We start from the raw sequence: 13,608 nt of genomic DNA, 5'->3' as shown, positions 1-13,608 counted from the left end.
TAAAATGAGCTTTTCCGTTTGTTTTCATCTTTCTTTTTTTCACTTTGTCATCTGTGCTATTGATAACAGAATGAATATCCACAGAGTAAGTTATTATTTTCCTAAAATTTAGGGCTACACATAAAATAAAATAACACATGTGAATGACTTCTGTGAACTCCAAGGGCTACACAAATAGTGTATACTTTCTGTGCTCAGTATACACAAACTTATTAAATAGAAGACAGCTTTTATAACTTCAATTCCCCTTTTTCTTTCCATCCAATATATCCTTTAATAGACATCTGCTTATGAACTCTCTTCCATATCTTATTTTGTTGTTTAGTCACTAAGTACTGTCAGACTCTTTGTGACCCCATGGATTGTAGCCTGCCAGGCTCCTCTGTCCATGGGATTTCCCAGGCAAGAGTATTGGAATGGGTTCCATTTCCTTCTCCAGGGGATCTTCCTGGATCAGGGATCAAACCCATGTCTTCTGCATCGGCAGATGGATTCTTTGCCGCTGAGCCACCAGGGAAGCCCCTTCCCTATTTTAGTTTTATTCATTATTGGAATAATATATTGATGATATTAATAATCAGTATCTTCAGACTGATGTCACTGTACTTAAATGTTTGGGAAGCTTCTCAACTGTTCAAGTCTTTGCCCTCAAAAGATGACCAATTTGAGAAACTCAGAGCTTTCCCAATATTAACCTAGTGATTTTTTGATATAGCTCATATTAAAAGATGATCAGAGAGTGATTTGCTATACTTCAAATCCTATTTCTCTGCTTGCTTTGTTATTAGTTTTTCTTTACTTTTTCCTAAAGTTTAATCACTATACATTTTTATGTTAATTAACTTTAATTGGAGGATAATTACTTTACAATATTGTGATTGTTTTTGACATACAGCAACATGAATCAGCCACAGGTACACATGTGTCTCCCCATTCTAAACCCCCTTCCCACCTCCCTCCCCAACCCATCCCTCTGGGTTTTCTCAGAGCATCGGCTTTGAGTGCCCTGTTTCATGCATCAAACTTGCACTGGTTATCTATTTCACATATGGTAATATACATGTTTCAGTGCTATTCTGTGAAATCATCCCACCCTTGCCTTCTCCCACAGAGTCCAAAATTCTGTTATTTACATCTGTCTCTCTTTTGTTGCCTTGCATATAGGGTCATCTTTTACTGCCTTTCTAAATTCCATATATATGTGTTAATATACTGTATTTGTGTTTCTCTTTCTGACTTACTTCATTTTGTATAATAGTCTCCAGTTTCATCCACCTCATTAGAACTGACTCAAATACAGTCCTTTGTATAGCTAAGTAATACTCCATTGTGTAAATGTACCACTACTTCCTGATCCATTCATCTGCCGATGGACATCTAGGTTGCTTCCAAGTCCTAGCTATTGTAAACATTGCTGCAATGAATATTGGAGTACACGTGTCTCTTTCAATTCAATTCCTCCGTGTGTACGCCCAGCAGTGGGATTGCAATGAACATTGGGGTACACGTGTCTCTTTCAATTCAATTCCTCCGTGTGTACGCCCAGCAGTGGGATTGCTGGGTCGTATGGCAGCTCTATTTCCAGTTTTTTACGGAATCTCCACACTGTTCTCCATAGTGGCTGTACTAGTTTGCATTCCCACCAACAGTGTCAGAGGGTTCCCTTTTCTCCACACCCTTTCCAACATTTACTGTTTGAAGACTTTTTGAGGGCAGTCATTCTGACCTGAGTGACATGATATCTCACTGTGGCTTTGATTTGCATTTCTCTGATAATGAGTGATGTTGAGCATCTTTTCATGTGTTCATTAGCCATCTGTATGTCTTCTTGGAGATTTGTCTGTTTTGTTCTTTGGCCCACTTTTAGATTGGGTTGTTCTTTTTTCTGGTATTGAGGTGCATGAGCTGCTTGTATATTTTGGAATTTAATTCTTTGTCAGTTGTTTCATTTGCTATTATTTTCTCCCATTCTGAAGGCTGCCTTTTCACCTTGCTTATATTTTCCTTCATTGTGCAAAAGCTTTTAAGTTTAATTAGGTCCCATTTGTTTATTTTTGTTTTTACTTCCATTACTTTGGGAGGTGGGTCATAGAGGATGTTTCTGTGATTTATGTCAGAGAGTGTTCTGCCTGTGTTTTCCTCTAAGAGTGTTATAGTTCCTGGTGTTACATTTAGATCTTTAATCCTTTTTGAGTTTATTTTTGTGTATGGTGTTAGAAAATGTTCTAGTTTCATTCTTTTACATGTGGTTGACCAGTTTTCCCAGTACACTTGTTACAGAGATTGTCTTTTCTTCATTGTATATTTTTGCTTCTTTTGTCAAAGATAAGGTATCCATAGGTGCATGGATTTATCTCTGGACTTTCTATTTTGTTTCATTGATCTATATATCTGTCTTTGTGCCAGTACCATACTGTCTTGATGACTGTAGCTTTATAGTATAGTCTGAAGTCAGGAAGGTTGATTCCTCCAGTTCCATTCTTCTTTCTCAAGATTGCTTTGGCTGTTCGAGGTTTCTTGTGTTTCCATACAAATTTTGAAATTATTTGTTCTAGTTCTGTGAAAAAAACCATTGGTAGCTTGATGGGGATTGCATTGAATCTATAGATTGCTTTGAGTAGTATACTCATTATCACAATATTGAGTCTTCTAATCCATGAACATGGTATATTTCTCCACCTATTTGTGTCATCTTTGATTTCTTTCATCAGTGTTTTATAGTTTTCCATATATAGGTCTTTTTTTAGGTAAATTTATTCCTAAGTATTTTATTATTTTCATTGCAATGGTGAATGGGATTGTTTCCTCAATTTCTCTTTCTGTTTTTCATTGTTAGTGTATAGGAATGCAAGGGATTTCTGTGTATTAATTTTATATCCTGCAACTTTACTATATTCATTGATTAGCTCTAATAATTTTCTGGTGGTATCTTTAGGGTTTTTTATGTAGAGGATCATGTCATTTGCAAACAGTGAGAGTTTTACTTCTTCTTTACCAATCTGGATTCCTCTTATTTCTTTTCCTTCTGATTGCTGTGGCTAGGACTTCCAAAACTATGTTGAACAGTAGTGATGAGAGTGGGCACCCTTGTCTTGTCCTGATTTTAGAGAAAATGCTTTCAATTTTTCACCATTAAGGATACTGTTTGCTGTGGATTTGTCATATATGACTTTCATTATGTTGAGGTGTGTTCCTTCTATGCCTGCTTTCTGGGGAGTTCTATCATAAATGGGTTTAATCACTATAAATGTTTTGTAGGAGACTGCTGGACACCGATGATGAGCTCAGTGACATTCAGTCGGATTCCGTCCCATCAGAAGTCCGGGACTGGTTGGCTTCTACCTTTACACGGAAAATGGGGATGATGAAAAAGAAATCTGAGGAAAAACCAAGATTTCGGAGCATTGTGCATGTTGTTCAAGCTGGAATTTTTGTGGAAAGGTAAGTGAACTTGTTGGTATATTAAGAAAAAATTTAAAAGGCAGCAAATATACTTAATAATCAATATTATGAGAGTCCTATAGTTTACTTATTGAGGAAAACTGTAATCATAAGTATACCTGGAATAAGCAGATTTAGGACTTTATGAGGGAATTTACCCTATAACAAAAAATATCTTGTCCTGGATTTATTTTTATTTATTTTAAATTAATATAAAGACTTAAATAAAGTATAGACTTTTGAATGGCCATTCTCAAATGAATCTTTATGAATAACTGTTTAAAAATAATTGTAATACATTCATATGCTATAAACCTAACATTACCCAAATAAAATCTAGCGCCTCATAAAATAAGTTCTACACTACATAACAAAATCAAGCAGGCCTTTCTCCACTTAAGTGAAAAGGCCATCCTCTTAATACCTTAGAGTAAAGCTCTCTCATGTCCAGTCTCCTTAAAGAGCTTTTTAACTTTTCTGTCACTGAAGCATTTCTGTCACTTGATGGCCCTTAGAAGCAGCAAGTCAAATCACTAGAGTTTCTAATGTGAAATACATGTTAATATGACAGGATTTTATATTATTTAGCCCTTAATAACATAGCTTATTTTTCTGTCTGGAAATAAGATGTTTCAGAACTAAAACTATAAAAAGACTTGAAATAAACATCTTATAGCCAGTACTTTGGCCACCTCATGCGAAGAGTTGACTCATTGGAAAAGACTCTGATGCTGGGAGGGATTGTGGGCAGGAGGAAAAGGGGATAACAGAGGATGAGATGGCTGGATGGCATCACCAACTTGATGGACGTGTTTGAGTGAACTCCCAGAGTTGGTGATGGACAGGGATGCCTGGCGTGCTGCAATTCATGGGGTCGCAAAGAGTCAGACATGACTGAGCGACTGGACTAAACTGAACTGAACTGAATCTGACGATGTTGAGAACTAGTTCTTAAAAGTTACTTAGACTTATACTTACTTAGACCTAAAAACAATTATACATTAAGTTATAAATAAAAAAGTTTATTTTAATGTTATCAAAGCAAAATTAAGGAACAGAGAAATTTTTTATCAATGTATTTAAAATTAAATTTAAAGGAGACCACATTATTTTTTATCTTCAGACATCTCTAGTCATTACCTCTAATAAACTTCCTAAACTTTCATCTTCTGCTAAAGGAACAACGCGAAGCCCTCTTGGGTTTCTAAAAATCTAAATGACAAGCATTGCAAGAAGGATTCGATGTGATTTAAAGATGTATTACAACCATAAGAAATAAAGCATCTAGGATCTTGGTTTATGCCTTTATTACCCAAATTATTATTATTCAAATGACTTTGTGTATTTTTTAAGCATATCTAATTGCCTTTGATGAAGAACCTTCATAATAAGCATAAGGAGCATGATTAGTTAGGTGAGATGAGACCTCCAACACCTGGTGTGTAAACTGCTCCCAACTCTCCCAAGTGGGACCTGAAATCTGAAACAGACAAGTAGGGCTGGAGAGAAATAATTTTTATAATAATACTCCTATTTTTTAAAACAAGTTAGGTAAGTGTATGACAGTTGATTTTGCTTAATATCAGTTTGAAAACATCTAAATAGTAGTTCAGAAACTCAGTGAAAGAATCAGAGATAAAAGAGTATTTGTTTGCTTTATTGAAGAAATGTATATTTTGCCTTTTTGTTTAAGAAAATATAGAATTTGACAAACTGAAAAATAAATTCAAATTATAAAAATAAACAAACTAAATTTCCATTCTCATTAAGTAGAAAATCAAAACAAATTCTGTGAAATATATTGATAGGTTTAACTTTCATTTTTTTCATTTGCTACACAGAAATATCAAAACGTACTTAAGGTAACTAAATTAGTAAGTAGAAAAAAAATAAATTAGTAAGTAGTCTTAAAGAAATCAAAGTACTAAAACACATAGGAATGAAATATTTTCTATTACTTTTGAATTTCCATTAGTAAGTATGTAAACAAAAGGATATGTTTATCTAGAATTTTCAAAAATAATCATCTTCAATCTTGAAAGTTAGAAAGGCTTCTTGAGTCTTCTCCCAAGTAGCCCCGTCCAAGAATCAACCCCTCAGGAAGTCCAAGCAATTTGCTTACACCAGTGTAATTTACACCAAACCTACTCACTTTCTCATCTCCTCTCCAGAAACCCCAATCTAAGCTTTTGTCACCTGCCATCCGAAACTTGACAATAACTGTCAGCTAGGCTCCCCTCTTCCTCACTTGCCTTCTCTCAGCAAGTCACTTTCCACAGTGACTTTTAAAATGTAAATTCAGTCCTGTCATTCTTAAGCTTAAAATTATCTGATTGCCTTTACCATTTCACTGGATGTACCACTTCACCTGGTATGAAAGGCGACTTCTGTATCATGGCCTGCATGACTAGGCCCCCTTACCTTCTAGACTCAACCAATGCTACTATCACCCTTTACTGAATAGCTACACTAGTGTGATTTCAACTCCATGAATATCCAATACTTTGGCCACCTGATGTAAAGAACTGACTCATTGGAAAAGACCCTGATGCTGGGAAAGATCAAAGGCAGGAGGAGAAGGGGACGACAGAGGATGAGATGGTTTGATGGCATGACCGACTTGATGGATATGATGAGTTTGAGCGAGCTTCGGGAGTTGGTGATGGGCAGGGAAGCCTGGTGTGCTGCAGTCCATGAGGTCACAAAAAGTCAGACATGACTGAGTGACTGAACTGAACTTTCTTCCCTTGGGACCAGTAATTCTGCTCTTTCCTCTATCAGAAATGATTTTCCCCAAACTTCACTCTGACTAGCCATTTCTATCTTTCCAAAGGCCTTTCCTGGTTACTCTGTATACTGTTCATCACTTTCTCTATCCCAACCAGTGAGTGATTTACCTCATAGCATTTAGTGCTGTTCTTACTCATGTATTATTTCTTATTTATTATCCCTCTTTACCACTAAATAAACCCTGTGAAAGCAACACATAGTTTTCTTATTCTCCACTGAATAGTCTCTTGTCCACCACAATGTCTGGCATATGATAGTTTTTTTTTTAAGTTTTTGAATTATATTTTGCAACTGTAATATAAAACCTTCCAAAAATAATCTTCCCTATTTCCAGTTGAACTTTTACCACTTACAGGAGAACAGGAAATCCATTGTTCTTTTTCAGCAACTTATAATATATTGACTATTTACTCATATGTGAGACCACTGTATTACGGTTTCTCCCACATTCATTCTCCAGAATGAGTCATCCTACTTTTCCACACTAATCTTCTAAGGTTTCATCCTAATACCCTATTCCCAAGTATAGAGTTAGAAAATGATAATGAAGTGGTTTCTCCTTCTTCTTAGAAGAGTAATCCTCTTCCTTCTCTTTCTTTATATATAATGAAAATATACAGGGATATTCATTTCTCAAACCTGCTCCAAGTTTAAGAAACATTAGAGTTCTCACTGAACCCAGAGAGCCTTGAAGAATGTCAGAATTGGAGCCAATGGTATTGGCTGCAGAATAATGAGAACAGTAATGTTAATATTAAGAATAATGACTTTCTGGGACTTCCCTGCTACTCCAGTGTTTGAGAACTTCTGCCAATGCAAAAGACACTGGTATGATCCCTGCTCTGGAAGGATCCCACATGCCTTGTGGCAACTAAGGCCATGGGCCAGAATTACTGAGCCCGTGCACCCTTGAGTCAATTCCCCCTAACAAGAGAAGCCACCATGATGAGAAGCCGGCACACTGCAGTTTTTCTAGTTGCAGTGATTGGGAGCTGCTAAAGAGTAGTTCCTTGTCACTGCAACTAGAGAAAGCCTGAACACAGCAACGAAGACTCAGAACAGCCAAAAATAAATAAACAAGCATTTAAAAAATAACAGCTTTCCTATATTGAGTATTTATAATAATGTTACACTAGGTGTTTATATCACTTATTTCATAAAAAGTGTATGATTATCCTTATTTTACAGATAACTGACATTAGCTTTCCAGAGGTCACACAGCTAATGATTGGTTAACCTGTGATCCAAGACCCAAATTGTGTATTCTCTTTGCTACATAATACTGCCTTTTGTGCCATGAAGTTACACAGATTTAAAGTTACTTAATTTTTAAAGTTTCTTATTCCTGATCACTTATCTCCTTGCCCATCAAACTTCCATTATCCCTGTACCTCCAATTTTTAGTAATGATTCAAAAAATAGGAAAAACTGTTTCTTAAAAAAAAAAAAAACAACAACTAAATATCATTACTGAAAGTAATTATTTTCTGGGCCTTTTCAGTTCAGTTCAGTTGCTCAGTTGTGTCTGACTCTTTGCCACCCCATAGACTGCAGTACACCAGGCTTCCCTGTCCATCACCAACTCCCGGAGCTTGCTCAAACTCATGTCCACTCAGTCGGTGATGCCATCCAACCATCTCATTCTATGTTGTCCCCTTCTCCTCCTGCCTTCAATCTTTCCCAGCATCAGGGTTTTTTCCAATGAGTAAGTTCTTTGCATCAGGGGGCTAAAATATTGGAGCTTCAGCTTCAGTATCAGTCCTTCCAATGAATATTTAGGATTGATTTCCTTTCGGATGGACTGGTTTGATCTCCTTGCAGCCCAAAGGACTCTTAAGAGTCTTCTCCAACACCACAGTAAAAAAAGCATCAATTCTTCGGCACTCAGCTTTCTTTATGGTCCAACATGGCTAATCGAAAAAGCATAGCTTTGACTAGACGGACATTTGTTGGCAAAGTAACGTCCCTGCTTTTTAATATGCGTCTAGGTTGGTCAGAGCTTTTTTTCCAAGGAGCAAGTGTCTTTTAATTGCATGATTGCAGTCATCATCTGCACTGATTTTGGAGCCCAAGAAAATAAAGTCACTCACTATTTTTATTGTTTCCCCATCTATTTGCCATGAAGAGGTGGGACTGGATGCCATGATTTTAGTTTTTTGAATGCTGAGTTTTAAGCCAGCTTTTTCACTCTCCTCTTTCACTTTCATCAAAAAGCTCTTTAGTTCCTCTTTGCCTGGGCCTTTTATATTGTGACTTAATTGTTTCCTTGTTCTGCAAGATTAAAATAATTATACCTATCTTAGTGGAGCAAGTAATGTTAGTATTTTTCTGATAGGCTGCTCTGAAATCTTTCAACTGATATAGAGGATAAGGATAATTTTTTATTATAACTGTTTGCCATATCTAAAAATTATTTAAGGTCATTTAAGACAAAAACTAGATTGTTGTTTTCAGTAGCTCAGTAGTGTCCGATTCTTTGTGACCCCATGGACTATAGCACACCAGACTTTCCTATTCTTCATCATCTACCAGAGCTTGCTCAAACTCATGTCCATTGAGTCAGTGATGCCAACCAACCATCTCGTCCTTTGTCATCCCCTTCTCCTCCTGCCTTCAATCTTTCCCAGCCTCAGGGTCTTTTCCAAGGAGTTGGCTCTTTGCATCTGGTGGCCAAAGTATTGGAGCTTCAGTTTCAGCATCAATCCTTCCAATGAATATTCAGGACTGATTTCCTTTAGGATTGACTGGTTTGATCTCCTTGCTGTCCAAAGGACTCTCAAGAGTCTTCTCCAACACCACAGTTCAAAAGCATCAATTCTTTGGCGCCTTCTTCATGATCCAACTCTCAGATCTGTACATAACTACTGGAAAAACCATAGCTTTGTCTGTAGGGACCTTTGTTGGCAAAGTAATGTCTCTGCTTTTTAATATGCTGTCTAGGTTTTTTATAGCTTTTCTTTCAAGGAGCAAGTGTTTTTTAATTTCGTGGCTGCAGTTGCCATCTGCAGTGATTTTGGAGCCCGAGAAAATAAAGTCTGTCACTGTTCCCATTGTTTCCCCATCTATTTGCCATGAAGTAGTGAAACCAGATGCCATGATCTTAGTTTTTTGAATGTGAATTTTAAAATGGGAACATGGAAATACAGTAACAAAGTCTCTGTAATAAAATGGGAAGATACTTTATCAAGAAAACCTAATCTCTATGTAAGTAAATACAATATTTTAATTCTGAGCATCTGAGAAGTGAAGATGAACAAGGAAAACATGAAAAATTATTTGGCTTTTATTATCTTAAAAAAAGATAGCATTTACATAGGAACTGAGTAATGTCTTATGGATTTTTAACATAAGACACATTGAGTCAAAAGGGTTAGTATTTCCCTTAGTGATTTTATAAAAGATGCAGAATATTTTCTTATATTTCTTATATTGACCCCCAATATAATGATATAGTCATTAAATTATGGCTTTGTTCAGGCATCTTGTGGGGAGAAGTTACTACAGTATAATCTAGGAATGAAACTTGCTTATGAGCTAACAATGTAAAAATTAAGGGACATGATTATCCCATGCTTTTCACAGGACGCTGTGGAGGAACCATGTTTCTTTCAGTCCTGGTTAGAAACCTACTGCTATTTCTACACATTAGGGTATCATGTTGATTCTATTTTTGCACAAATCAGTGGAAGAGTTTCTTATATTTATTTAAGACATCTTGGTTTTCTTTTGGAAAGTGGAACCGACAAATTACTGATTAATAAATATATTTTTATTGTTGCTATTATAGAAATAAAAAATATCCTTTCTGGATAATCTTTATTAAATAATATTAAAAGACAGTTTGAACAAACTTAAGCAATTTTTTTCAATGTGGTTTCTCCCAATAGTCTTAACTAAAACAAAAGAAGTAAGCTGTGTAAATTCTGATGATGCTACGTATTCCCTTCCATAATTTTCATTTTGTGAAAAAAAGAAAGAAAAGCTATAAAGGACTATTTCAGTGCCACTCAGCTTCTAGACTGAAAATTTGGTAACACAAAAGGACACAAAGCAAGGCTGCTCTGCTGTCTTGAATGTGATGGTGCTAAAAAGCATTGTTGCTGTACATGCAAATGTCAGTCTTTTCTTTAATAAGATGAAGTTTAGGAAAAGATCTCTTTACATAGAAATTAAAACCTTATTGACTTTATATGTGGTTTTGAGTAAACAAAATACTGCTGCTACTGCTGCTAAGTCTCTTCAGTCGTATCCGACTCTGTGTGACCCCATAGACGGCAGCCCACAGGCTCCCCCGTCCCTGGGATTCTCCAGGCAAGAACACTGGAGTGGGTTGCCATTTCCTTCTCCAATGCATGAAAGTGGAAAGTGAAAGTGAAGTCGCTCAGTCGTGTCCGACTCTTAGCGACCCCATGGACTGCAGCCCACCAGGCTCCTCCGTCCGTGGGATTTTCCAGGCAAGAGTACTGGAGTGGGGTGCCATCGCCTTCTCCAAACAAAATACTATTTGCATCTATTACATTGTAAACATGTAATAGATGATGGCAATAATTATCATTGTTGCCAGAAAGAGAATCTGTATCTAATGATACAAGTTCAACAAGTCAAAGGTAATTATTTCTTTGTTTTTAAGAAATAGCTAAAAACTTTAAGTAAATGATTTTTATATATACATTTATTTTTCTTTTTCAGAATGTACAGAAAGTCCTATCACATGGTTGGCTTGGCATATCCAGAGGCTGTCATAGTAACATTAAAGGTAAAAAATTTCAATTATCTTAGTTTATCAAATAGTCATTTTTTCTAGTCTCTTTAAAATGATGGGAAGAAAATGAGAATAGGTCTTTGATGTAGCTTACATATCAGAATATAAAAAAATTTTTTTAACCATTTACAAATGTCATGTGTTTCAAGTCACAACTTGCTGATTTAAATGAGGATCAGTTTGTTAATGTTTACACTAACAAACTGTATCAATACATATAAATGTTTATCACTAACAACTGTAATATACATGTATAAATACACATATGTGTGTGATGTTGTCTTTTTTATGCTTTATTTATTATTTATTGATTTATTATGCTTTATTTAGGTGGATCTTGTATTCAGCTTTGAAATGGCACCAGCATTTGTCAGAATACACATATTTTGTTACTATATAGTATGAAATGAATGCATTATCAATGAAAAGACATTTCAGTCAAATATAATTAAAGGACAAAACTTATATCGAAGAAAATTGTTTAGAATTTTAGGTCTGAGAAAATATAAAAAAGAAGATAAAATTAAAAAGTAAACAAAAAAGAAATGTCTCTCTTTTGTCTCTGACTTTCCCTGTGGTTGCCCTAGTCTGAGGCCCAGCTGCAGTATTACATGTGTTAGAAATAACTAGAGTTGAAAATCCGATGTGGTAAAAGTTTTGGACTCACTTATGCCCACTTTGTGTGTGTGTGTGTGTATGTGAACACTGTTCCTAGACGATATTACTAAAGAGGCATTTTGTAAGCTTGTCACTCTACATTGCCTATTTCATTCTGTTGCTTAGTTTGGGTAGGAAATTCAACTTTGTCTCCTCTAATAGCTTTATGGTGGTTTCCTGTATTAACCAAAAATTTAAAGAATACTGGCAACAGGATATACCAAGTTACTTTATTTTTGATATATTAAACCCCTTTCCTAGTTTGCATTTCTATTGATTTCTTTTGTTCCTCTATTCACTTTTAAGCATCCCTTTTGTATCCCCTTTGTTTTGTTTTTTTCTCTGCATTTGTTTTTTCTCTGCTGCATATTAGATTTTAATCTTATTCATTTAAAAAAGCAATTTGTTTTTCTCAGAAGCTTTTTTATATTCATGTTTCTAAAACTATAATAGAGGCAAGTATATAACTGAACTGTATTATTGGATATGAATTATTCCTTAGCTTTTAAAAGATTTTTATTTCCTCATTATTTCCTCAACTGTAGGCAAGAAAGTCACTTAATTTTATTTTTATAGAAACCAACTAACAGAATATTTTGGTATGAGAGAATGCAAGCAGATTTCAAAAATGTAGTGTACAGGAAACATGAACTAATGGGTTGAGGAGAATCATCACTAAGACTGTTTTAATAATTCTAATTTCCCGAGATACCTCCTTGCCTTGTTTGTTCTCAGGCTGACAAAGTAAAAGCCACGCATCTGCAGAAGTTTACAGATATAAATTATCATTGTTGATTTAAAAAAAAAATGCCCCCAAATGGAGAGTTAACCTTTTACTTAGTTGGAAACCCCTGGCAGGAACTGTAAACAGCAGCTTTGTAACCATCTGAACTGATTCCTCTGTGTTAGCTTTGGAATTTAGTAAGAAATTTGTTTGTCTCCACTGAGCTTTATTAATGGCAAAATGACTTCTAACAGAACTCTGAGAGATTTTAAATTTACAAACAGATCAAGCAAGTATTTTGGGATCAAATTAAGGCCAAATGCAAAGAATTTAACAAAGGTACACAAGCAAGCCAAAAAAGTATTTCCTTGGTGTTCCCAAATGATTAAAACTACATTTGGAGTTATTGTTACTGTTCGTCAAAAGAAAGAGTTTTAAAAGATGGCTTGAATACTGCTTATCAGCTGTAATTCAGCTTATTACATTATGTATTGTTGTCTCTGTGAAATACACTAAATGAAAAGTTCTAATACAGGGCCTGTTTAAATTTGAAATTAATATACAGCTTTAAGGTTATCTACTTACTTACTATTCAATACTAAACCCATTCTGTGTGTGCAAACACTAGACCTTCTTTGCTAATAATTTCTGATAATCATTAGTACTGATTCTGCTGTATTTCTGTAGATTTCTAAGTTTCAGTGATTTATTTATGATTGCAAACTCAAACTTTATCTTAATACATCTTTAATGTACTGATAACACTTGCTGCAAATCCATTCATGGACTTCTCTGCAAGTTTTTGACCTGGAATTACCTGAATGAATATCGTTAGGTGGCTGGAGTGGTTTGATATACCTGCTCATTGCCCTCTTTCCCACAATTAGGGGGCACTTTCATAGGGTATCTGTTTCACTACAGGCCTGATCACTTTCCTGGGGAATTGCCTGTAATGCCAAAAACACTGTTCTCCTCCCCAGTGAAGAGGCCCACTTCCTTTATCTCACCATCTGTCCCTGGTAAAAAAGTAAAGATGAATCAGCCAAGGTTAGAGTGCAGAATAAGGTACTATTACTCTACCTAGAAACAGTACTCTATCTCTCTAGAGCACCTGCATATTTAAAAAATATATATTTATTTACTTATTTTGGCTGTGCTGGTTACTCCTTGCTGAGCAGGTGTTTCTCTAGCTGTGGAGAACCGGGTCTATCCTCCCGTTGTGGTGCACAGGCTT

The 13,608-nt window shown here is 35.6% G+C and overlaps 1 protein-coding gene across 1 annotated transcript in view; it reads left to right on the top strand.

Moving 5' to 3' along the window:
- Positions 1 to 13,608, top strand: part of PDE1A (phosphodiesterase 1A) — a 305,513-nt gene that overhangs the window by 205,710 nt on the left and 86,195 nt on the right. Inside the window, exons 3-4 of the mRNA XM_005905934.2 lie at positions 3,259 to 3,441; positions 10,921 to 10,987. Of these exons, the coding sequence (XP_005905996.1) occupies positions 3,259 to 3,441; positions 10,921 to 10,987 (250 nt within the window). The remainder of the gene's footprint in view (positions 1 to 3,258; positions 3,442 to 10,920; positions 10,988 to 13,608) is intronic.

Source organism: Bos mutus, chromosome 2 (genome assembly GCF_027580195.1).
Source record: "Bos mutus isolate GX-2022 chromosome 2, NWIPB_WYAK_1.1, whole genome shotgun sequence".
In the NCBI taxonomy this organism is placed as follows: domain Eukaryota; kingdom Metazoa; phylum Chordata; class Mammalia; order Artiodactyla; family Bovidae; genus Bos; species Bos mutus.
The sequence above is the reverse complement of the archived record's forward strand: the minus strand, read 5'-3'. Positions and strand labels throughout refer to the sequence as shown.